Genomic DNA, 24,637 nt, shown 5'->3' on the forward strand with positions numbered 1-24,637 from the left:
AAAAGGGAGCGACGGAGATAAATAGAGTCACGCGTTAGTAGAGAGTGTACGAAAAGAAGAGAGAGTAGGTTAGGGGACGTAGACAAACAAATGGGAAAAGGATGTCGTATAACGCTGAGGGGAAACAAGTCAAATTGCGGAGGAACCACACACTCATACACGCTCGAAATAGTTGCTGGTAATAAATTATAGGCAGACAGGAAAAATAAGACAATAATGATGTATTCGTGTAGTGCGAAAATACCAACAATAATATAATAGCAGAAGAGAGACGAATACAAAAGGCGAACAGCAAAGCGTGTGGCTGATGATAAGCCGGGACAATTTAGATAGTATAGGTTCAGCACAAAAGCACAGTCTCTCTCTCTCTCTCTCTCTCTCTCTCTCTCTCTCTCTCTCTCTCTTTCTCCCTTCAGGCGGGCACAAGAAACAGAAATAGAGGACAAAAAGAGACAAAAGCCAAGGGAGGAAGCGAGTAAGATAGCGGCGTCCGAGGGAAAATACATAATCGTATACACAAAGAAGAACGAGAGAGGGCGAAAGGTATGAGGATGCGAAAGCCGGCCATTTTGGGGGACACTGGATCCGCTTGAGGGCAAAAAACAGCGAAAGGTCTCGCAAAAAGTCACCGGGCAATTGGATTAGCAGCGTTGACGGAATCACGAATTCGTTTCAATTTTTCTTAGCCAGTACACGTGGGCACATATAAATGTGTTGCGAGGTTCCTTAGAAGCGACAAACTACCTACAAATTACCCCTTGTGTAAGACGTCCAGGACTGACATTACTTTTTTCAGACGTCGAGCAACAAAAGTTACGGTTATTATTTCCTTATGTGTACGCATGGACTTTCTTTTCTTTTTCGTTTTCTTCTGCATTAAGCTTTGCGTATGTGTGTGCGACATATAAGTGAACATCAGAAAATACATACATCGGTACATAGATGGATGGTCGGTATCAAATTTAATTTAGTTTACGAAAACGTAGACTACGCCACGTTGCGGTGAATAATTTTCCTTTTTTTAGCTCCGTACGAACAGAAATACAAGCCGTTGGAAAAACCAACTTCATAAAAAACTTTTTGCGAAAAAAGTGATGAATATGGCATCGCACGTAAAAGCTTTTCAAAGCGAGTTGAAGAGCTGCAATGTACGCAATTCGACCGTATATTGAAAAAGAAGCTTATATGCTTTCCGAATAGTGTTGATTACGCTCTACAAAACAGCATCAACGTTCACATTAATAAAATCATATCACACTGCTATTAATCCGGTATTAAAAATTCGCGGGAAAGTCAAAGTCGATCGGAGCAGCTTTGCTTTTCAGTTACTATATCTATATACATGAACAGCAGTGAAATAAAATCAGTGTCTGCTCTTTTTCCAGCTGCGGGAGTACACCCTAACGGAGACGTACCACGAGGACGACGTGGAAATGGAATTCGTCAGCAGCGAGAATCTACTGTCGAACGGCGTAGCTGGCTACTCGGGGCCGACCCCCCGAGGAATCGATCCGAACCGAGACTTGAGCGAGGCCATAGCCGAGGAGCGCAGGGAGATGGAAACCCAGAGATACAGGTAATCCTACCTTCTGCTTCTTCCTCTTCTTCTACTTCTCCTCTTCGTGCTGTCCTTCGTGTCTCTCGCTGTTTATCCCTTGTTCCCTGCCTCTGCGTGTAGCCATTTTTCGCCTTCTGCTCTCTGTTTCGTCTGTGTCGATACTGCTTCTATAATGCTTCTTCCCCCCCCCCCCAGGATCTCGGGACTCGATAAGGCTATGGCCTCGGAGATCCATGTCGGGGAGTAAGAGAGACGGCGGCACGGTCTCTCTTTTGAAAAAGCCAAAAAGAAATTACCAGAACGTCAAACTGCTTTATCGGCGAAATGCGCGCGCGCAACTGACTCTGTTTACTTCGCTTGTGCTGTTGTATACCTCAATGCGCTTTCTAGTGGTGTGTGTGTTTGTGGAATTTTACTTTTTATTTTTTAAAACTATGAGTGAGGTTGCGAAACATAGAAACAGTGTTTTCAGTAAGCTCAATAAAATAAGCATGCACCGCAAAGCTAATCGATACACTGCACTAATAAAACAGATTGAAGCTTTTCCACGTATTAACGTTCAGTAACTCCGCATCAGAGCACCGGGAAATCTATTTATGAGCGAGACCTTTAAAGAAGCTTCTCTTTTACGTTCAATCATAAAACTCCCGGCTTACATATTCCGACAAAGCACTGGGTATTATAAAAGACCGCGCCAATGCGATGTATCCTCCCCCAGTCAGGTACAAAACCATGATAAAGCTTTTCTCGTCTGAGAATCCCTCGCTTAAAGGTCCTGGGAGCTGTACTGTCCATAAAAAGGGATGTAATGGAAAAAATTCATTAACGAAATGCGACGGTAGCCAGCCAACAGGACTCCAGTGCCAAAGAGGAAACGCGAGAGTCACACTTGGAAGGGATAAACGAGCTTCCGACCGTTTCGTCACGCATCTTTGCCTCCACACTGTGAATGGACCATACTGCTGGGCGTAAATGTTCTGAGTGTATTGTCGACGGAAGCAAGCCTGCGTTAACTGTCTTTGACCATTGCGTGATTTTCATACTTTTTAATCGGATGAAATGGCCTTCCGACATAACTGGGTGTATTAATTATTTTACTCTTATGCAACATAGCAAACTGTTCAAATATTGCTTCCAAAAACTGTATGTAATAGATTCTCGTATGATGTTATTTGCAGTTTACAGAACTTTTAAATTCTCTTGAAGAGCATAACCATAGTAAGAGCTCCCGTTTGGGTGACAATGGGTCCACATGGCTGTATATACATATTGCTCTGGAATCACGCGTGAGGCGCTGACGTTTCCACAAGTAAACGGCGTGGAAGAGCTCACTCGTGCGTACTATACGCTCGACGAGGCAAAAAACCATAAGATGATGTGCGAGGATCCCATTTTACTCATGGGCTTCTCTTCATTTTCTTTCATGACGCGACCTGCCGTTTGCCAAACTCCTTCGGCATTTCTCCGCCCATAAACATACATCAGCCTCTCACAATTCTCTTCTCTTTTTTTCATTTCTCTTATCCCGCGTTCGTTTCATTTTTACAGCTCTTATCCCCAGAGGGTGACTACGTGATTCTTTTTTTTTTAAAAGGGCTTACACACCCCATTTTCTCGACCTCATTCTCGAAGCCCGAGAGAAGATGTCCTGCTCGTTTGGCGTTTTTCGACACCGCGCTGAAATCCTTACAAATGAAACGACGAACCAGCAAATGGTGAATGAAATTTATTTCCCGACCAAGCTATTGCTTATCTGGTGGAAGACTTTGATTAGGTTCTTTATCATTTCACGGGTGATCACAGCTCAACGTATAACTCGTCATAGGTTAGGACGGAAAATATTCCTTGGTATAGAGCCTTTCCTACTTTGAGTTGAAGTCTAGTAACACTGATTTAGTTTAGTATATCAGTTTCTCAAATATATATATATATATATATATATATATATATATATATATTCGATGCCTTTCATTCAATTCAATACCCCGTAAGTTAGATCCGCAGTACTGTCCGAATTGAAATTATTTTTCTTCACATAATAATCCCCGAGATAGCCCTAACAATATTTGTCACCAAATAGCCATAAGTCGTATTTATCGAAAAAAAAAGAAAAAAGACAGCTGAGAGATAGAGAGAGGGAGAAAGGGAGAGAGATGGAGAGAGTGACCAAGAGATTGAATCTGCTTGGGACTCGGAGAATCTCGAGATCCGGAGGAGACAATTTTTCCGATTTTAAGAAGCCGCGCCGAGATCGAGTAGAATCCAGGTCAATCGGCTAGCGCACACACATGTCGCGTCGGGCACATAAAGTCACCTTCACCCGATAAGTCGCTATCGCTGTCCTCCTCGCTTTCTTCTTCTTCTTCTTCTCTTCTTCTGCTTCTGCTTCTTCTTACACTTAAGGAACTGCTCATTTCCGGCACTTCCAGCGTCAGGAGGAGATCCATGAGAAGAAAGACGAGCATGTGTGTACTCTCTTTCTGTTTCTCTATATCTCATTGTCAGTGTATATAGTGTATGTGACTCGCTTGCTCAGCTTTCTCCCTTTTTCTCCCTCTTTCACGGCCTTATCGCGATGATGTCCGCACAAGGCGAACCGTACGTTCAGCCGCGATATGACCTATCGTTGCACTGGATACACAACAGCAGTGTGTTGTGTGTCCCTCCTATTCTCTGTCTCTGTAACATCGAGCCTTTATGTCTCAGCTTCTGAGTATGTAGCCATGCGGGTCGATTGTGCTTGCTCCGCGAAGAGAAATAATCAACGTTGAATTCGAATGCATCAGAGGTACGAAAGAGTTAATTTGTTATTTTCTCTTCCTCCGTTATTCGAGCCTTGACTCAGCGAATCATTACTGTAATTTCGATCTGGATGCAGGTCTCACTTACCGTTCAATCGATTCCAGCACTACTGCTGCTGCTGCTTTACTGCTGTGTTGTGTTTCTGGAACTGACGGAATGCGATTGCCTTCCTTTATTCCTCCCTTCGATCGATACAATATACATATAAAAGCTTTCTATTAGCAATAGCTTTGCCTAATGGTACACCTATACGCGCAATTTTCTGCTTTTCGGAGATAAAGCTGTTCTACAAATACTTCTTCAAAATTGCGTGATACTCTCGATACGGAAACGCTCTCTAGTATGTTGCACGCACTAAACGAGTGCGTCAATTCTTTGTTAACTCTATTCAGCGGAGAGCAATTGAAACATAATTGCTCCTTTTCTTGTTTTCATACAGCCTATGCGTATACACTGCACACGAATAAACGCAGAAGCCGACGGTTACCGCGCATATACTCTCTTGGAGTAAGAACTATTTTAGCCGACTTTTTACACCCGCAGCTTACGCTGCCCTGCAACGCATTCGAACGGGTTAATTGTTCGGCTTCTTGCGCAAAGCCTATAATTGTGCAATTTAAGTTGCGAATAAGCTGACTCGACTCCGCAATGATTTCATTCTCGTACAGATACGTGTGGCTTCCTAGAAATTACTTGAACAGCGACTACATCCCACATTTTTTATTTTATGGCGCATGCAGTTTTTGGAATGGAGCAATCGAAATTTGATCAGAGTCCGATAGAAATTCCAACGCTGGAATGTTTAATAATGAAAAACAATCCGATTTCTCTTTTTTTCAAATGAAATTGAACTCCATCAGTAACGTAGTATCCTTCAAAAATGCCTCTATTAAAAATAAAAGGTTTGATTCCCACTACCCCGAAAAATGTATACAGCAGCAAAGCAACGTCGTATTTTTCGAATTCAATGTTGTTTTCGTGCTTTATTATTCACGGTTTCATTCCGATTTCGATGTATATTCCTGGGACGTCAGTGCAGTGGCTGGCGATGGCTCGAAGCACGGCAAAACGAGCGTACGACTAACCGCACAGCCCGCCACACGAACAAAATACCTGCGCGAATGCATTATGGCGGGGGCGACTGGAAAAGCTATGCATAAATTGTCGCGGTTTACAAGTATATCCTGTGATTGCCTGCATTTTCCACGAACTTGCCGGGAGGGAGAGCCCATAGCTCTTCTCGAACTCTCCATTCATCGAACTTCTATATGCACTCTTTTTTGGAGGTGGAAAAACGTGCTCTTAAATTGCGTTTTTAATGTTGGATTGACGCTGCATTTTAGTAATGTAATAGTCGAGGATAGTTTGATATAGTGATGAAGCAAAATGAAACTATTTCTGTACTTAAATCAGTTGTATGTATGGACAGGAATGACAATGATGTGAAATATTCAGACGAGAACTATATAGACGATAGTCATAATTAGATTTTCTGTGAACTGTTCGACATTCATTACTATTCTAAACTACAACGCATATTTCAATAGCGATTCGATTAAGCAGCGAGATCTCGATGAATAAAAATCGTATTCAATGCTTTATCATCATTAAATTACGTGATTTACATTATAGTTACAATCTACATTCATATTAACGATTACAGTCATATATTAATCTAATGCTATTTGTTAATTTTTAATAACGTTTTTATGAAAATTACAACATTTAATGACAACTAGTTGAATATGTTATTACTTATACACATGCCACTGTAATTAATATTCATAACAATACATCTTTTCAACTAGATGTCTACTTCTCTTACCCTTCTGTGAACGAATAGGTTGTTGCGCGTCGTCAACAACGCCACACTCTTCTAATTTATGCATAATTCGTCCATTGAGGTGGTCCAGTTTTAATTAAATCCAACTGAATTGCGGCTAACCACAATCAAAATTGTCGTATTTGGACAGCCGTAGTTTCTCCTAATCTAGCCTGGCTCGATTATTCATCCCGTTGCAGCATCGTCACAACTGCAAATAGCAGGAACTCCATTTTGTAACTTTCAATGCAATTTATTCACTTGTAAACATTGCCCTACAAAGTATAAGTTTTTAAGTGCAAAATTCACGTTTGTGTTTCCCATTTTCTTTTTGAATATTACACAAGAGTATTTTTTTAGTTCCAAAAATATGAAAAAAATATTAGACACACGTTAAAAAAATCAGTAGAAAAGCGTGGAACTTGTCAGACTTCGATAATCAGACCTGTCTGTTTCTTTTAAGGTAGAGATCGTTCCGAATCCTTATTTTTTAATATTTGATCAACTGTAGACTATACAACTTAGGCCACACTATACTAAAGTATGTTATTCAATGCTAAAGACAACAGCAATCTAAAAACACATTTTTCTTAATAAAATCACGTTAGTTTGTGTTTGAGCAATAGAAGGTCAATTAGCCTCAGAGATGATAAAAAGACCATGAGACTTATGATAAATATAATATTAAATATCACTTAAAATTAAAATTGTATCGTAAACTCGTACTGCCGTTGCCAATGACGCAAAGTAACCTAAGTAATAGATTTTTATCGATATCGATCAAAGCACATTTCCCTAATAATTCACCCGGTGACCCATTACGTATTTCAGAATAAACGACGACGACAAGGATAATAATGACATCACGCGCATAGCTTGATGAAAAGAACAACGCAGCCTCACTAACGGGGCCGCGCGCATAAACTCCATCGAGCGCGGAAATCGTGCATAAATTATAACATCCACATTGTTATGCGCAGCCAACATATAAATATCGAGTTATTACCCTGGTAGAAAATTAACGGTTGAAATTCGTTAAAAAGTTAAGTTTAATTGGCCAGTTTTATCAAAATTTAATGTAAAAAAATTAATTAAAATATTGCTCATATTTTAGCGATGCGTATCTTCAATACCACATCAGTATTATTATTAAGTTCAAAATTGTTTTTCCCTTTTTTTGGCATTAAAACGTATATATGTCTTATTACGAATATTTGGATTTTTTATGATTGTAACGTATTTTTCTACAATTTTTGGATTGTAAAAGTCATTTGATAAATTTCAAGAAAAAGTTTTGTTTTATCATGAGTTAATGCGTCATATCTATTCATTTATAAAGGTTAAATGTTTATTTAGTTAAATCGTTAACCACAACTTAGCTAAGTATCTTAAAACTTAGCTTATTAACCGTTAACATTTCTACCAGGGTATGCGTTAGTAAATTTAGCAGGGCCGCATTAACCGATTATAATAATTTAAATATTTACCCTCAAATGCCCGTTGCAGGAGCGCGAGAGATTACAATTGATAAACTACGCGGAAATCATAAATCTGAACCGGTGGAATGATAAAAGTGACTATGAAATTTTTGTAAAACACTCTTTATGCTCGAGTGCTGCGCGCTAATTATTTTTGCGCGAAGCAGTAAATACTAATTATGCTTGTAGCTCTTGAATTATTCTGTCCTAATTATCTTTTTTTTTCTGCATAACCAGTATTAAGTGTTGCTGAATGTGGCACAGTCTCGCTTATTAATTTAATTTTTGAATCACTTTATTGTGTCTACTTACGTTGCTACAAACATTGCTCAAAGGCGTCAAACCAACGCAAGTGTGCTTGGAAGTTGAAAAAGTTCTCTTAACATTTGGTACACACCATATTTTTCGTAACCGCGCTTTTTAACTGTTATTTCAGTAGATACTGGACGCCCAACAACGGACGCGAAGAGCAGCAACAGCAGCAACTGACAGGACAGGCCAGTAAGGCCGCGATAATCGACAGCATCGCCTCATCCTACGGGAACATCGAACGCGGCCGAGTAGCAGCGACACCTCCTACAACGACGACGACAACGACGACGACGACAATCAGCGCACCTGAGCCAAAGCAGTCCTGGCCATACTACCAGGCGGCGAGGACAAGTGCACAGGCGCAAAAGGCCCACATCTACGAGGATATCCAGAGGAAGATCGTCAATGTCACTGTTGGTAACGGCAAAGCCATATCCGCCTGGAGAAACGCGACGAGTAACTCGATCGATCACCAGCGCAGGTATCGGGACAAGCACCAGAGAAAGCGACCGAAGACTCGTGAGTATTGCTCTGTGTATATTATTCTTCTTTTATAGACGATTTATTGAACGTATGACAGTTGTGTTTGTGACAAATGCAAAACAGATGCAATAATCTGTTTTGGGCATAAGACTTAATAGATAATAGGATTTAGGAAAACACGCTCCGCAACAACATGCATTACTGAGAAAAGTTACTCAAGTTCCAACATATTATTCGCAATATAGAGTAAGCCGAGCTCTCTGTCTCTCTCGAGTTGTATATTCTCTCTGACTGTGTGAAAGCAAAAGCGTGTTTTCTCTGCTATTGTTTATAGGCAGGAGGTACACCAACATCGATTAAATTGAGAATTATAATACTGCCATATAAAAGGTATGTAAACCAAATTATTAGAACGTATTCTAGCGTCGGGCTGAAATAAGATACGTTTATTGTTCGAAAAAGTGCGAATCACGAGTAATTTTCATTTATTCCAGAATCCTAAAAAGACGCGTAATTTTATAGCTCTTGAAAAAGTTCGCGAATATCAAATTTCAATTATAGTTCTTGAGCCACCCTATACCACAGCTGCTTCTTTCTTTTTGACGTTACAACACGGATCTCGTCTTCTGAGAATCAGCGACACTCGACACTGTACCGTATCTACGACACGAAATTCCTGGAAACGTGGAAAAGAACCAGTGCGACGCAAACTGATTGGAAAAAATCCATCGTATCCTTCAGTTCAGTCATTCGGCGAATACGATTCTCCGCACATCGCATTTGCTCTAGAGAACGAAGCACCGAAGCGCGCAAATACTCGTGTGTAACATCCGTATAGGCGCACGAATCACCGGCGAACCGAAAACTAGTGTCGCCGTGGACCCACTGTGCGCACGATCGCTTTCACGCGCTTTTTCTTCTCGTTTATTTTTTTTTTTTTTCGTTCTACTCCGCTGTGCACTGCGTGTGCTCTTCCAACTTTCGCCGTCGCGAATTGACCTCGGCAAAATAAAAGGAAAAATAAGCGACGTTATACGCACTGATTCGTTTACGCGCTCGAAGTACAGGCTCCCTCGCATTTTTTTTATTATTTATAGAACTTGGGAGGAAAGCAAGCTCCCCCGTTCAATAGCCATGTTTCGCGCATGAGGGATCAAAGCGACCGTATACCCCTTGCTGTCAGCCCCTAACCTTTTCCCTCTCTCTCTCTCTCTCTCTCTCTCTCTCTCTCTCTCTCTCTCTGTCTCTCTCTCTCTCTCTCTCTCTCTCTCTCTCTGTCTCTCTCTCTCTCTCGCTACTCCTTTAACTTTGTCTATTGTACTGAGCTCGTATTCCTTTGCTGTGTCGGAGCAGCTGTTCGACTCAAAGATGCAAGGCTCGCGACTCTCTTCTTAAAAGCCATCAAAATACTCGATATTGAATCGTAAATCATACTACAATCGCTTTCTCCTCTCGTCTGTCGAGTCAATAAGTGCAGAACTTGCTGATACTTTTATGTAGGTTCAAATTCTCAAAATTATATAGGCACCTCGATTCTAATTTGCTCCCTCTCCTTGAGTTTTTGCACGTCAGCTTTCGTCCCGCATGGGACCGGCAAGGAAGATTGCGGTTATATTCGCGAAAGGAGAGGAGAAAAGGAAAGTGAGTAGCGTAGGAGGAAGGGGCGTGATTCCGTTTGCAGACGGCACTAGATAGGAGAGCCGCCGAAGAAGATGGGCTGCCCGCTGTACCTCTGGGAGATATCTACGGTCGAGAGCAGGTGCGGCTTTATTTATTTGCGATGCCCGAGCGCACCGGACGTTCGAGGGTTTATGGTGCGTGCTTGAGTTATACAGCCGGAGTGCTGTGTGTACCTCACGGCATTTTTGTTTTGCTTGAATTACGATAGGGTTCGAAGCTATTTTATTAGTCGATAGTAGAATATAAGCGCTCGTTTACACTGAGTTTATGTCTGTGGTATTTTTCATGTTCAGAATAATTAATGAGTACACCCTATTCGTGGTCCTGAATGCTGCCGGTTATCCCCGAGTCGAGTTACTCAAAGATACACTAAATCGTTCAAAAGCGTATTTTAAACATCAATTTCCTCGTATGATTACAGGACCGCCAAGGGACTGCGAGGTCGGCGAATGGGGCGCCTGGAGCGCGTGCAGCCGTAGCTGTGGAGTTGGCGAGACGCAGAGGACGCGACGGGTGGTGATAAAACCGCGTCGAAGTGGCAAAGCATGTCCGCCCCTGAAGGAGACCAAGTGGTGTGGAAGCATCAGTCCGTGTCCCGAAAGCAGTACCAAACTTGACACCTCGGCTTCTTATCACTGGTAGTCGAGATAGGCAAGGCCATAGGCCGACGAGTATGCGTTAGCGTCTTCCAAATCAGGAACTATCTGGGATGATGACGGACGATGGTAACGATGATAATAATAATGAAGATCACCTTCCGATCTGATGGGGATCGTGAGGATGTGTAACGTGCGCACAGTTAAAAATATCTGCACAATAATACTTACACTTTGTACATTAAGAGTAATGTGACTGGTGTTCGCGGAAATTGAATGCATATTAACACACAATTCAAGGGTTTTACATTCAATGCTAATACAACGTGCGCCGTATTGACATTTTCAGCAAAATGAAATTCATACACCATTCATTAAAATTCACATTGTTTGCATTTAATGTATAATTCTGAACTCAAAAGTAGTACATTAACGTTAAAAAGTTAATCAATTTATTAATCATAACTATATACCTCCGTTTGTATACTCCGTAAAATCCTAATTAACAAAAGTCCCTGCTATTTTAAAAGATCGAATGATATGGATTGTATTTTTTTCAAAAAGCATAAACTATAGAAATGATAAAATTTTTCACTACCTGTTTGAAAAAAATAATTATGTAAGATATTCAAAATCACTGATGATGCTAACTAGGGAATAACAGAGCTTCTGGTTTACCAATCTTGCTTAAAATTGTTTGCTTCTTTCGATACAAAACTATTTGCAGGGGTTCCGCTGAATCCGGGCATCCGGGCCCTTGAAACCGGATGTATTCTCAGCTTTAATTTTTTATGCATGTATGTTCTAAAATGATATTTACAGATATATTCTGCACATATATCGAGCAGTAAATATCTTCAACTACCAAGGCCAGTGGAACAGAATCTTAGTGAGGCCTTAATGTTCCCTCATAAGTGTTCTGGGTGTTCAAAATGTTTATGACTAAGCGTCGAGAGTCTACAAGATCCAGGTAATTTTTGGTTCGTTCGTGATGATAAAAACGTTGCGTAAAAAAGAAAAATGTAAGTAAATACATTATGTTTGCTTATATAAAGTGAATTCGATCGGATTTTATTTAAAAATAAAATAAATTTGATTGGGTTTTAATTTGTGCAAGAAATTAAGAAACGTAAAAAAATACGTAAAAAAATTACGTAAAAAATTTCCGAATTCAGGGAAAGTAAAAACACTAGAATTCAGTTTAAAAATAAAAACACAAACATTTTTATTTTGATTCCTATTACACAGCTAGTCAAAGTAAACATCAAAGATTACGCATTCGATCATTTTAATAAATCGGCATGAATGTAAGAAATCTAGTATAAATAATGTAAATAATTGCGTAAACATATTCTCAATTATGTACTACGATCGCCTGATGTTTACTTGTATAAACTGTATAAGAACCTAATATAAAATAACTCAGAGTAATTGAGTGTGGAATTTCTTATGTTTCCCGCCAAAATTTATATAAATACAGATTAAGCTAGAGTTAGGGCTCTCTCTCTTATCGTTGATGACCTTGATGTGCACGGGATTCTTCGGGTTAACTCCTAATCTCTCTGGGGAAGTTTATTTCGCGTGTTATTACAGGTCGCTCTTCCGGAAAGGGTCAATTAGTGTCTGACCTGGAACCGACTAACAAAGAGTGAGAGACGACAAGAGTTTACAATTGTAAAATTAAAATTAAATTATTTAAGAAAATAATGCGTTCGGAGTCTTTGCGTGTTTTCTACGACTGATTTGTGTATATACTCGCTGTAATTATCGCTTGGATATATGATAGAATGAGTGTGACGATAATATAGTATAAATAAAAATTGATAGCGCACCAGCGAGTAATATCTTGTATAACACTGTCGATGGTTGAATAAAATTATAATTTAACTAATCTTCGTCTATTAATTGATAATCCTTGAAATTGTTCACCCACGATCTTTAAACCTCGCCATTGTTCCGTTATTATTATTTTTCTATTATATTTTATATTCACATCTACGCATCAAATAGATCCAGAAGTGCATCACGTATACCTTGGGTCACCTCCTCCTCCGGTGAAATGCGTCGCGTACGTCGAGAAGCCAGTTGACATGCCGCACATCTTGGAGAAACCAGGCCGGTTCACTTCGATCACTACGAACCCGCCTGGTCGCAACAGGGTCCCTCGCCAGTTTACGGGTTAGTACATTATACACATTGTGTGCGTAAGCTTGTGTGCCATCGACCTGCCCTTTGTGTGTGTGTGTGTGTGTGGGTATGACGTTGATGTATATACGTATACAACGGCTCTCAAACCGTCTGTTTACGCAGCCGCAAGTGCTTAATTGATATTGGATCGGAAAAAGTATAGCCTGGAGGGATGATCAATTATTCGCTATTGCTGTGTGTATTTTGTCCATGATTCCAATTCGAGTACGGTTTGAACGTAGCGTGTAATAAATAATACTCTCAGCGAGTTATAGTTATTACATAGAATATTGATTTGAGAGCATCAAACGAAAGCAAACAAAAGAGGCCAATCCTCGAAGCAATTAGAATGACGTTCATCCCTTCGTTAAAAGTTAAATCTTCCGCAGTAGGTACGTCTTAATTCCCGTGTAATTTTCCTCGGAGTTGGAAGAATTTTGCTCTGTTAGAGGAGTCTACGGACCACAAATCTATTGTTTGACTTTACTCTCCAAGCAAGCCCAATTAAGAATTTTGACGAACAATGCCAGCTTTTACAAGAATCGACGTGTCTAATGCTCATCGCCTCTTCCTTATTGTTGTCTCTAGAAATAAATCAATTTTACTGTACAAGTATTTAAAATAAAACTTAAAAATCTATTTAGTTAACGATTTCAGAGTATCAAAGTCTCAACAAATATACACTGACACAGATAAATCAAAACCGACAAGACCCTATCTCCCCTCGAACATCAGCTTTTCAGCTAACAGCATTGCATTACGTCAAACGGATCTCCCTAAAGCCGAGATTACAGAAAAAGGAGAGCCGCGGGAAATCCATCCGTCACCGAATATGCGGCTACAAGAGGATGAACCACAGTTCGCGCTATAGGGCTCGATCGCACGACGTACATACATGTATGTTGTATGTACATACGCTCAACTTACGCTTAAATTAATACTTGCAAATAATTCTGTTAAAACAAGACAATTTTAGTAAACTAAAATTTTACAGAAAATATTACATTGAATAAATATCAAACAAGACAATCTTGAAAAAGAAATCATTTAATAGCATGAGTGATCGCACACAACTCCACAATTTCTACGTTGACAAAATTTTGACCTGAACGTTTCTTTGCAGTATTTCCCATAATAAGTACAACAGGTAAGCATTAATCATACTACGTTTGGTGCCGCTCGATAAATTCGAAGAGTGCAACGAAAATTATTTATGAATATCTTTGAAAGTTCTTATTATCAATTTTATGAAGTAGAAACAGAGGTCATCATCGATTATTTTAACATTTTATTAATATTTAAATGCTGATGTATCGAATTATTGAATCGAATTAAACAAATTATGCAAATTAAATGCCTGCACAACAATACATAAGAAAATAAGTTTAATTATTGAGTAGGTATATACAATAAGATGCGACAAACTGACCTCGCCAACTCAGCTTACGAGTATTTATAGTCGTACAGACTCGCTATATTCTCTCAACGCCGTCTACCTTTCCACGTGTGCTGTGTATACTATATGCATATAGGTAAATCCGTCGGTAATGTATACCCGACGCTGTTTTTTGTCTAAAACACAAATATCCCATTTCCAATAACACTGCACTCTTATTCTTATTAAACACATTAGCAACCTGCTTTTATCACACACCGACTCTCTTACAATATTTCGAGCTTCTCCTGTATCAAGCCAAATCCAATAATCCCTCAATAACGAAAAAAGTTCCCCTCAAAACAAACATTCGCATCAAATCAAATCAATACGCATCACAAGCAAACTGCGAAAATCCTCAAAATCAAACCGCGCGCCCGCTAACGCGTTCGTTCACTCTCGGCTCTTCCCGCCGCACTCCGCACTCCTCTATGCTTTGTATATATATATATATATATATATATATACACATTAAGTATAGTATAGGGTTTCACCGGTCGGCCACCCCGCGGCGCTCTGGCGCTCGCGCCTTGGCGCCTGCAGCAGCGACGGCGGCGACGGCGGCGCCTCAGTTCCGCGCTGACTCTAGACAGGGAAGCTTCGTTTTTCGGCGCTGCAGCGTCGCGAGAGCGAGTTCAGACTCGCCGGCGCGCTTGAAACGTGAGACCGCCCTCTCTCTTCTCTTATTATTGGCCCAGCGCCGTCGCCGTCGCCGCAGCTGGTGCGTGTGCCGCTAATACTCGCGCGACCAAATTCGTATGCTTCGGGAGTCGAAGAGAGAACGTCGTTGTCTCTTCCTTTTACTTTCGCGAGACACCTATGCGCGCTATCGCGATGTGAGTTTCTCAAGTTTGCGCAACAGGAGAGTTCTTTCGTTTTGTGTTTGGTTCCATCAGTGTTTTCTAGTCTGTGTGAGTCTGTACATACACGCTTACGTAGCGAGAAGGAAAGACGAGGAGATAGCTTAGAGCAGCAGCTATACAGAGGACAGAGCATCGCTGAGGAAAGGTGAGAAGGCGAACGTTCTGCTTTAAGCAGTTTTCTGAGACAGACTCGACGGTGTAACGTACGGTTTTTATACTCGCGAAGTTTTTTCCTTTCTGCGAACGTGCGGTGCATTCTTCCCTCTGCGTATGAAAGTGCCCTTTGCGCGTATACATATAGGTTATACACTTGCTAGCACAAGGCTCAGTACTTATGCATTGACATCTTTTTGCGTTGAAGCATGTGTAAACAAAATAAACGCGGTTTATGATGACACGTTTAACCGGATGTCCGAATGCAGGGTATATATATGGAAAACGTACAACGTGTACGTCTTGCTGGACGCGCAGCGGAGATAATGAGAGAGACGCTTTTTTTATTTCGACCGTTGACGGGTTTCTGCGCCACTTTTTTCTTCCTCTTGTCAGTGCGCTGTCGATGCTCTGTTGTTTCGTTAGAGAACTCGGTTTGCAATTCCGGCTCGACGCTGTACGATTTACGAATACTAATGCATTATTCAAGAAAACATTGTGTACTTCCTCGTCATTGTATTTTAGGATAAAAAACAAGAATGTAGAGGAACAATTAAAATTTCTTCAGTATCGCTTTAGTAGATAGAAATAAGAAGCAACAAAAAAAGAATAGCTTTATTGATGGAAAACGTAATTGCAGAGATGATTTCTATATTGATGGAATAGCTAAGCCCGTTGCTTGTAGCTATTTCATTTACAATAATAATAAAAGTGTTGTTTTCTGAAAAAATAACACGATATCAATATAGGATTTGCTTTCAATTCTGCGCATTGTATAACGGATAAGTATTTTCTCTGGAGTCGTATTGTTTGTTGTTTAAAATGCAAGGTCCACGACCGCACGGCTTCTTCTCAATAAATCAGCATGAATAAGATAACACCAACCAGCAAAACAAGAGTATCTCATCTCTGCACCAGTCATAACCAACAAAAACAACGTCGCGACAAACGAGAATCTCAAAGATATAGGCTTGTCGTCATCGATGATATTAATGAGAGATACACAGAGTATCGTTTCGTGGTCGGCTATAGCATTATAATCTCAATAAGTCTCTCACTCTCCTTCTTCACAGCCAAGTATAAAACATGAGCGGTCTCTCTCTCTCTCTCTCTCTCTCTCTCTCTCTCTCTCTCTCGGTGCTGCGGTAAAATTTTCTCGACAACCGCGACAATGAGACACAGTGAGAGAGAGAGAGAGAGAGAGAGAGAGAGAGAGAGAGAGAGAAAGAGAGATCGGGCGCGAGTAAAGTAGTTCGGGGGCTTGGCAGATTCGATTGAAATCGAATCACTGGAAACACCGCGGTGGCGGCGGCAGCGAAGCGCGTGTTCGCTTGTTTTCTTTCCCTCCTAATTCCTTTTTACCGCTATACCCTCTATACTCTATACTCACCCCAGTCGGCGCATCTATAGATACGCGTAACGCAGCTCTTCTCTCCTTCTGAGTTTCTTTTATTGTTTCCTCGAGGTCGTTGGCTATCTGATTGCGAAACTCTTTTGCGAATAACTGGGAGGAGCGCTCGCGCAGATTGCCGCAGCCGCTCTCGGATAGATATTGAAACATAAAGAGGAAGGCAGCAGGAGGAAGAGGCGTACCGGCCGGAAAACTTTTTACTTCTTACTCAAACATTTTTTAAATCGCGCAGACCGCGAAACTGCGTCACCGCGTGCGTCTTCGAGTGTATTAGTTTAACTTTGCCAGCCGCGTCGTCTCTTCGCTCTCCCTTCCTCCCCCTGGTATATTGGGAATTGAGATGCTGCCGCCGCCGCTGCTCATATATAGAGAAAGAAATCTCGTTTTATGCCTTTATTGAAACTAAAAGTCTGTCGCGCTCCTCTTCTCTTCCCCCGCGCTCTTTTATTTTTACGCGCTTTTGCTTACTTCCGCCCTTCTGGCTTTGCTTTATATTTATATTATAGGACCTCGAGCAGGATAAAACTTTTAGCCTCGTGATTTATTGCCTCGAGTGCAGTAATAATATTAATTATAGTAAAGCGGAGCTGCCGCCGCAGCTTCCAACATGATTATAGCTATATCTCCAGCCGTTCCGAGAATGTATCACTTCTTCTAAATGAATTCCGATAATTGAGGCTATCGCATTGAACGCGCACTGAGTAAGAATTTTTTTACCAAATATATGACGCCTCTGAATCAAAGTAATTTTTCCAAGAGCCAAACACTAAAACATCAAGCGTATAGACATTCTTGAAACACCGGATGCTCCTTCTCACACATCTGAAGCGAGGAGGGTGGGAGGGAGAGGAATCTCCCGCGGATGATTATTTTTGGACCGCGAGAGATTCGTAAGGAAAAAGCCATGGGACACGGCGTGACTCTGCTAGGAATACTTGAATAGCAATCATTTCACGAAAATGTTGTAGCTTTTTGCGATAAATAAATTTAATTTAATGAAGTGCTAATACGACAATCATAAAGTAAAAAAAGAGCAATGAATTGCCAACCTATGTGACATTTAATTCTTGACAATAATTGAATAATGAATTAAAAAATTTGTAGTTCAAGCAAAAAAGAGAAAAACAACAGAATGAATTATCAAAGAAAGACAGTATCGCAGATAAGCATCGATTGCCTGCACTTGAAATGTAAAATGAACTCTGTATATATAAAAGCACAGCTTTGTAAAACGTTACGTTACACATAAAATATAACGGGAACGTGGCAGCCGATATTGGTTTCGATAACGACGGGAAAGACTGGCTTGACCAATGGGCTAGCGTGGCGCGCTGCAAAATTTATTGTGCTTACCACTGTTATCGTATTTTTTTTCTCTGTGCCGGCGTATTTTTATCGACGAGCCAACGTATTCCCTTATTTTCTGGCTCAATTTTTAATTAAAATTTTAAGCAAAACGTGCGCGTGCATGTAACGAATTTTATTCTGCATTTCTATCGTTATGCTTTATGACGCAGCGCGACAGTCTGCCAAAGCTTATTTGGATATAAACTAGCTATATTACAGTGAGATTCTCTGCTGCTGTTATAACGCCACGGATCATAAATTTCGACCGAACGTTGCGGTACAGTGAATTATATGCGAATATAGGTATACGTGTTTGTTTTCGATGCCTTCTCCCTCTCCCAATCCCCCCCCCCATTTGCGTTGTTTCACTCTCGCGCTCTCTTGGTCTTGTGCATATAACAAGCTGACTTGTTTATTTAAAATCGTATTTACTGACATTCGCGTAATTGCATATATTGCTGAAATTCAGAACGGATGTATCTATACTGATAGGTCCCTTGTTTAATTTTTATAAAATTTCAAATAAGGATTAAGTGCTTAACACAAAGAGTGAAAAAACGTCACACTCGAAGGAAATAAATAATTGAGACTGAGTTTCGCGAAGGGATAAAGCATAAAAATGGAAAAAAACTTGGAATCGATTTAGCCTAGTTTTTTGCAATAAAAGCAACGACAGAAGCATCGACGAATGCAGCTACTCCTCTCTATAACAAATAAGAAAAGGTAGTAACGAATGCTAATAAATTTGTGTAAAGCTCAAGTAGCGAGCGCAACGTAAACATCGACTTGTTTATCCAATGCAATCAGGCCACATTGTTCTAATGAAGTAAAGCGCTCACACGCGTTTCCGATGCAAATTTAACGCAGTCGTCCGATTAACGAAAAGTAAGTTAAAGTAAGGCATGAGGGACTGGCAACATTGACCCTGTATATATAGTAGGTAAATAGGTGCTAGTTATTTCCTCATTTGATTCTTTCTTTCCTTTGGACTCTGCAAATTTAAAATATACTTTCTTGTTTTATTTATCCCCGTATTCATCGGCTAAAACCCGTTTCACTTTCATCCTGCCGGAAATTAATTTCGTACGCAAGAGTGATCACTCAAGTCCGGGAGTTCCCTTCCTCTTTCGTAGCGGTAATCTTAATATCCAAGTGTTTTGCCTGGCTTAAAAATTTGTGGCGATGATTAAACACCCTGTTAAAGGTGAATTGCTCTTTTTCTCTTAGTCCCATTTTTCGTAGCGTTTTAGCTTTTGGTAAAAGTAATTAGCTCAGAGCTTAGATTGAGATTGTCGGAGAGAAGAATTAATCGTGCGTCGCATTTGTAATTTTGATGCGGGATAGCCTTGAAAATAGCCTTGGATTGAAAAATAGCAAAATATATCAAATAAAATTATTGTTTCGAATATATTAGAAGTACGTATGTTAGAATTCCTAACCTCAAAAAATGAACACTGAGAAAATATAAAGCGCGTAGTGCTTTCAAAGTTCTTTATACCCTATACCTGAGTTCATCTCTTTCTCAAAAAAAAAAAAAAAAAATCAAAGTTTGCCTTCAACTTAAAAAGCTTCAAAAAGTAGGGAGTATTTCGAGTAATTGATTGTTCAAGGCGGATTAAGGTTGGCGCACAGAGCACGTACACACGTGCATTAACTCAAAGGGAAGCGAATCCCTAGTGAGCCGTGTGTGGTGTAGGAGCAGTGGACGGGTCAGAAAGGAGCACGCAGAATGTTGACCGCAAGCGAGCGACGACGACAAATCGGAAGCGCGAAACTAGAATTTATAGGTGGTGTCATGTCATCCGGTCTATCTTTCTCCTATAGTCCTTTCTCTCTCTTTGCCTGCGGAAATTCGGGCGGAAGATCGCGCAGCTGGGTCGCGCGCCGCGCCGTGAAATTTCGACAATTCGCTTTGCACGCTTTACGGAAGGCTATTTAAATCCGATTTGAATTTTGAGTGTCGCGCGTTTTCTCCCTCTCTTTCTCCCTGCAGGGTAGTGTCTTCTCGTTCCCCCTTTCTGAAATTGTCAAAGCGCAGCATGAGTCAAAAAAGCAAACGCATGCAATTTTTTCCTTCTAGTTCTATATGCCGCCTATAATTGCATACGTATGCATATAACTACATAGATAGAAAGAGAAAAAGAACTCTGTACCTGTGGATATTGGCTTTGACCTGATAGCTATGTTGTTCACACACTGTACCTGTACCTGGTTGCGTGATTGCGAATTGGAAGTCGCATCAAAGTTCCCGTGAGATATCGGATCGTACGCGGCAACGTCAATGTTATTAGAAAGACGATACTCCAGAATGAATTGCGCGCAGCTCCTGGTGCCTTTATCCGCTTCTCCCCCCCCCCCCCTCTCGGCGCGACACTAGCGACTCTGATATTTGGATGCTACCACTCCTCTAACAATGCAACTCTCAAAATTTGAATATTCCGATCCTATTTCAACGTTATTATGTGTCTACGTGCTTGACTACGTTCGGTACCACTTCTCGAGCTGTTGAGTGTATGAGCAATTCCGACAAAATATTCTAACCGCGAAAATCAACAAAATTCAGTATTTGTTGCAAAGAGTATCACATTTCAATTATACCGCAGATCAGTGCTGTTATATATAATACGTTTATTTTGCTTAATATTTTTCAGATGCCGGGCGAAACACAATTGAGGCACCTGCTGCTGCTCGGGATGCTGCTGTGCTTTTCCGAGCTTACGGGCTCGGTGAGGGCACAGTGCGGTCCGGCCGCAGCAGACCAGAGTAGACTAGAGCGCCAGAACAAGCTGGCCATGTATAAGGTTACCCTGAAAACCTACTGGTCAAGAGCACGCTTCCCAAGGCACTACCCGGAGTGGAGACCACCAGCTCAGTTCGGCAAGCTAGTCGGTGAGTACTTCAATTCGAAAATGTCGTATGCCGCCGATATAGAAGAGCTGATATTATAACTTATGATCAATCAATTAAAGATTGCATATGAATAATTTATTACTCCAAGAATCAGAATTTTAATTCTCAAAACTAAAGCATGTACGAGTACGAGTAAGAGGGAGAGAGAAAGAGAGCAGTTCTGCAGTTCATTCTTGTGAGATACGGGAGTTCCGTAAAACTGTGAACGTTAAGCTTCACTTTACGTGCTCCAGCATGGATAACTGGAAGTGCAATAAATTTCATATAATTTTAATGGATATAGCAGTCAAAGAAAGAAGTGTACACTTTGTGGTTGAGCTTCAGTCAAATTGCTGTAACAAGATACTCTCAAGTGCTCGATAAAAATATAAGTTAAGCTTATCGACATATGAAAACCAAACTTTGTGAGCTACATTTTATATGTCAAAAAGCCAACTTCTATTTTTCTGTGTACAGGCCGTCCAGATCACCGGCATCACAAACGCATTTTTTTCTGTCACTGAAGCCAACGACGATATTCACTTGCACGCTGTATATCACTCGTTATTTGCCCTCATTCATTCTACACAAGGCTCGCCTCATACAGAAGTAGAATACTATTCTCGTTCTCTTTTCCTCTCACTTCGACTAACTCTTCGCAGTTCCAAAGTTATTCCACTTCTATATACGTGCGATATATGTTCCTCCCTCGCTCGCGGAGAGAATGTTGCAGCACGTCAGTCGCAGCCCGATAAAATCCCACAACTCTATCCCGTCTACTCCTCTCTGCCCTATTGCAGTGATGCAATCTAGAGCAAGTCGAGACGTCTATCCGCGAAAAAACTTATTACCATAGAGAAGATAAGACAAAACTGCCATAATCGCGTACAGCTCTGTTGAGCCGAAAAAGCAAGGCAATTTAAAAATGTATATCTCGCAACTTTGGGCTTTCAATAACGCCGTCGTGGCAACGATTACTAAGTCGACGCCGCCATTCGCTTTGCATCCAAAGAACTACTCGACGAAGCGAAAGGAAAAGAGTAAAAAAGAAGAAGCCATATACTATAGCGCGAATGCATGCATAGAACTCGAAAATTTCAATCCCGTGAATGAAGCACGCTCGACCGTCGTCATACTTTTGCTGGTGGCATGCATATGCATATGACGGTATGCCTGACCGATTTGAGAATCGTCCTCAATATAAGAGCCCGAGAGAGTAACTGGAACACCGCAGTCAAACGGGCGGAAGAAACGCGCCCTGCTGATACGCCAACCTCGTGATATTTGTCTGCTGATGCGTCAGATCGGTTGACCAAAAATTTTAATCTTTGAAACATTTCGCTTGAGAAAAAGTACGCCCTGTCTTTGCGGTTTTGGGATCAAGAATTTTTCGAAAGTTTAATTCGTATTATTTATTGAAAACGAAAGAGAGCGTGGATCTTCACAGTCAACATTGTCTGAATTAATTCAGTAAATGCAGCGGAGGAGTCACTTAAGAGAACGAATAGCTAAATGGTGCCGCAGCAGGTATTTCGTCCGAAGTAATTCCTTGATGCTAAATAAACGTAAGCATGTATTTGCAAGAGGGAGTCGGAATACGAGAGATGTGGAAACGCATTCAAATGCATTATTGTCATCGTGCTTGTGTTGCTGACGCCTGTGGTCGTTATCCCCCGAAGGTGTTGTCTGCGTACCATAAAAGACAGAACCATGTGTGTATCAAGAGGTAAAATTTTACTCGAAACTCTCTGGGATATAATGGGGTGTATTCTTTTAATTGAAGCAACTGATGCATTCTTGTACGCAAAGACGAGTTTTTCAAAATTGGTTGGTTGAATAAATGAACATTAATTATGAATTCCTTAGGATGCAAATAGAAGCGCACAAATGATGGATATTGAGTGCAAAACAGCGGTTGCGTAATCTTATCGTTTAATTGTTTACTAGACATTGGTTTCGTAAAAATAAGCACCATGCCGCTCCATCAAATCCCAAAATTACGCAAACGAGCACAACCGATTGATCAAATGCTGCCCGTAATTTCATGTCAGTCAATAATTAAAACCCAATTAGCGCTTTAGTCGCTATACTATCGAGGCACCGCTTGCTAAATGAGTGTTCCTGTATAGGTTCGCCTGTTCTATATTATAAATTGATCGCAGCTGATGTCGACATAAAGATATCAATCAATAAAGGAAATATTCCATGAAATGAAATTGATTTCATTAAATTAATTGCTTTTTTTTCTCAACATACTTTTTGGTTTTATGCTTGAATATTACCTGTCGATCTCTTCATTGACAAATTAAAATATCTATTCAGTCCTGCAATTATTATATAGAAACATGAATTTTAGTATTTGATTATAATTAAACTCAGGGCAGCATTAAGTCTAAAATTACCTGGTAAAGCAGCCAGTAATTTTCTCCAGAAACAAATAAACGCATCAATTCAGAGCTCATCAGTTTTCTCACACATGCTCGCGCGCATAGCCGTCGTACATATCACGAAGACTGCTAAGCACCGCCAAGTACCAAAAATAGTCGGTTAGAGAGCACGATGTAATGAATGAAAGAGTGTCTAGGGCTCATTCCAACGAAAGCAATCGACGATTGTTGGAGACAAAACGAGCAGAGGAAGCGAAGAGTAGGCGGTGCAGATGCGCCAGTTTCCCTTTCGCATTTTCTTCTTCTTCTTCTTCTTGGCCCCAGAAAAAGAGAGCCGCACACGCAAGAGGTCAAATTTAAGAGCGTCCCGAGGTAGAAATAAGACAAACGGGGACTCGAAGAGAGGGGAGAAAACAGAAGAAAGCATGCGAGCGAGCGAAAATACGAGACGAAGAGACAGCGATGAACGGCAAGAGAGAGAGAGAGAGAGAGAGAGAGAGAGAGAGAGAGAGAGAGAAAAAGAGAGAGAGAGAGAGAGAGAGAGATTGGGTAAACCGGGAGTTTATTATTAGAGATGTGCGGCGACGTGTAAATGAATGAGTATTCAAGCTATGGCTAGCTTCTCTCTCTAAAATCTTACTGTCGCAGCAGGAATTTTCTTCGCCCATCTCTCTTTTCCTACGCGTGTTATGGCAATGCTCGTCTCCGTTTGTATAAGCAGATTTATAAATTTAGTGGATTTACAGTCATATTTATACAACAGTATTTCTTAGTCTAAGAAATCAATGCGTACCGATATAACGGTAACGAATCGCATGCATAGAGGAGCTTAGTTTATCATTAAATAGAACATGTGAATAGTCTTTTATGTAAAAAGTGAAAACTTTATTTACTCTTATTTCAAATGCTAAAGTAATAATTTTACAAAATTTCAAGCTTATATTATTATTTTCAAGATCAATCCATTTTTTAAACAATGTATAGGAAAAATATAATCATAAAATTTCTTTTTTCATATTTTGACAATTTAAGGTGTATACGTCTCTCTAAGGCGTTCGATGGCAGTTTAAGCTCCTTTATACTGCGGAGTCGTAATAGGACAAATAATGAATTATTAAAAGCAAGTTTTCAATTTAAAAAATCCATTTATATTTATGCGAATCGTAATAAAACGAAGCAAATGGATCTTTTATGCCACTTTTTATAGCTTCTGCTGAGAATTAAAATACGCCTG

General features: G+C 40.5%; 2 protein-coding genes across 3 annotated transcripts in view; both read left to right on the forward strand.

Moving 5' to 3' along the window:
• LOC100120223 overlaps positions 1–12,292 on the forward strand; it is a 121,617-nt gene extending 109,325 nt beyond the window's left edge. Inside the window, exons 5-7 of one of the 2 annotated variants that reach the window (XM_031931340.2) lie at positions 1,386–1,576; positions 8,100–8,491; positions 10,557–12,292. In XM_031931340.2, coding sequence (XP_031787200.1) covers positions 1,386–1,576; positions 8,100–8,491; positions 10,557–10,777 — 804 coding nt within the window. In that variant the 3' untranslated portion in view covers positions 10,778–12,292. Of the gene's footprint in view, positions 1–1,385; positions 1,577–8,096; positions 8,492–10,556 lie in introns of both variants that reach the window. The other variant, XM_031931339.2, reaches the window with a different exon arrangement.
• A 2,593-nt stretch (positions 12,293–14,885) lies between these two features.
• LOC100120165 overlaps positions 14,886–24,637 on the forward strand; it is a 129,335-nt gene continuing 119,583 nt past the window's right edge. The window contains exons 1-2 of the mRNA XM_001603781.6: positions 14,886–15,361; positions 20,779–21,016. Of these exons, the coding sequence (XP_001603831.2) occupies positions 20,779–21,016 (238 nt within the window). The 5' untranslated portion in view covers positions 14,886–15,361. The remainder of the gene's footprint in view (positions 15,362–20,778; positions 21,017–24,637) is intronic.

This window comes from Nasonia vitripennis, chromosome 5 (assembly GCF_009193385.2).
Source record: "Nasonia vitripennis strain AsymCx chromosome 5, Nvit_psr_1.1, whole genome shotgun sequence".
NCBI lineage: Eukaryota > Metazoa > Arthropoda > Insecta > Hymenoptera > Pteromalidae > Nasonia > Nasonia vitripennis.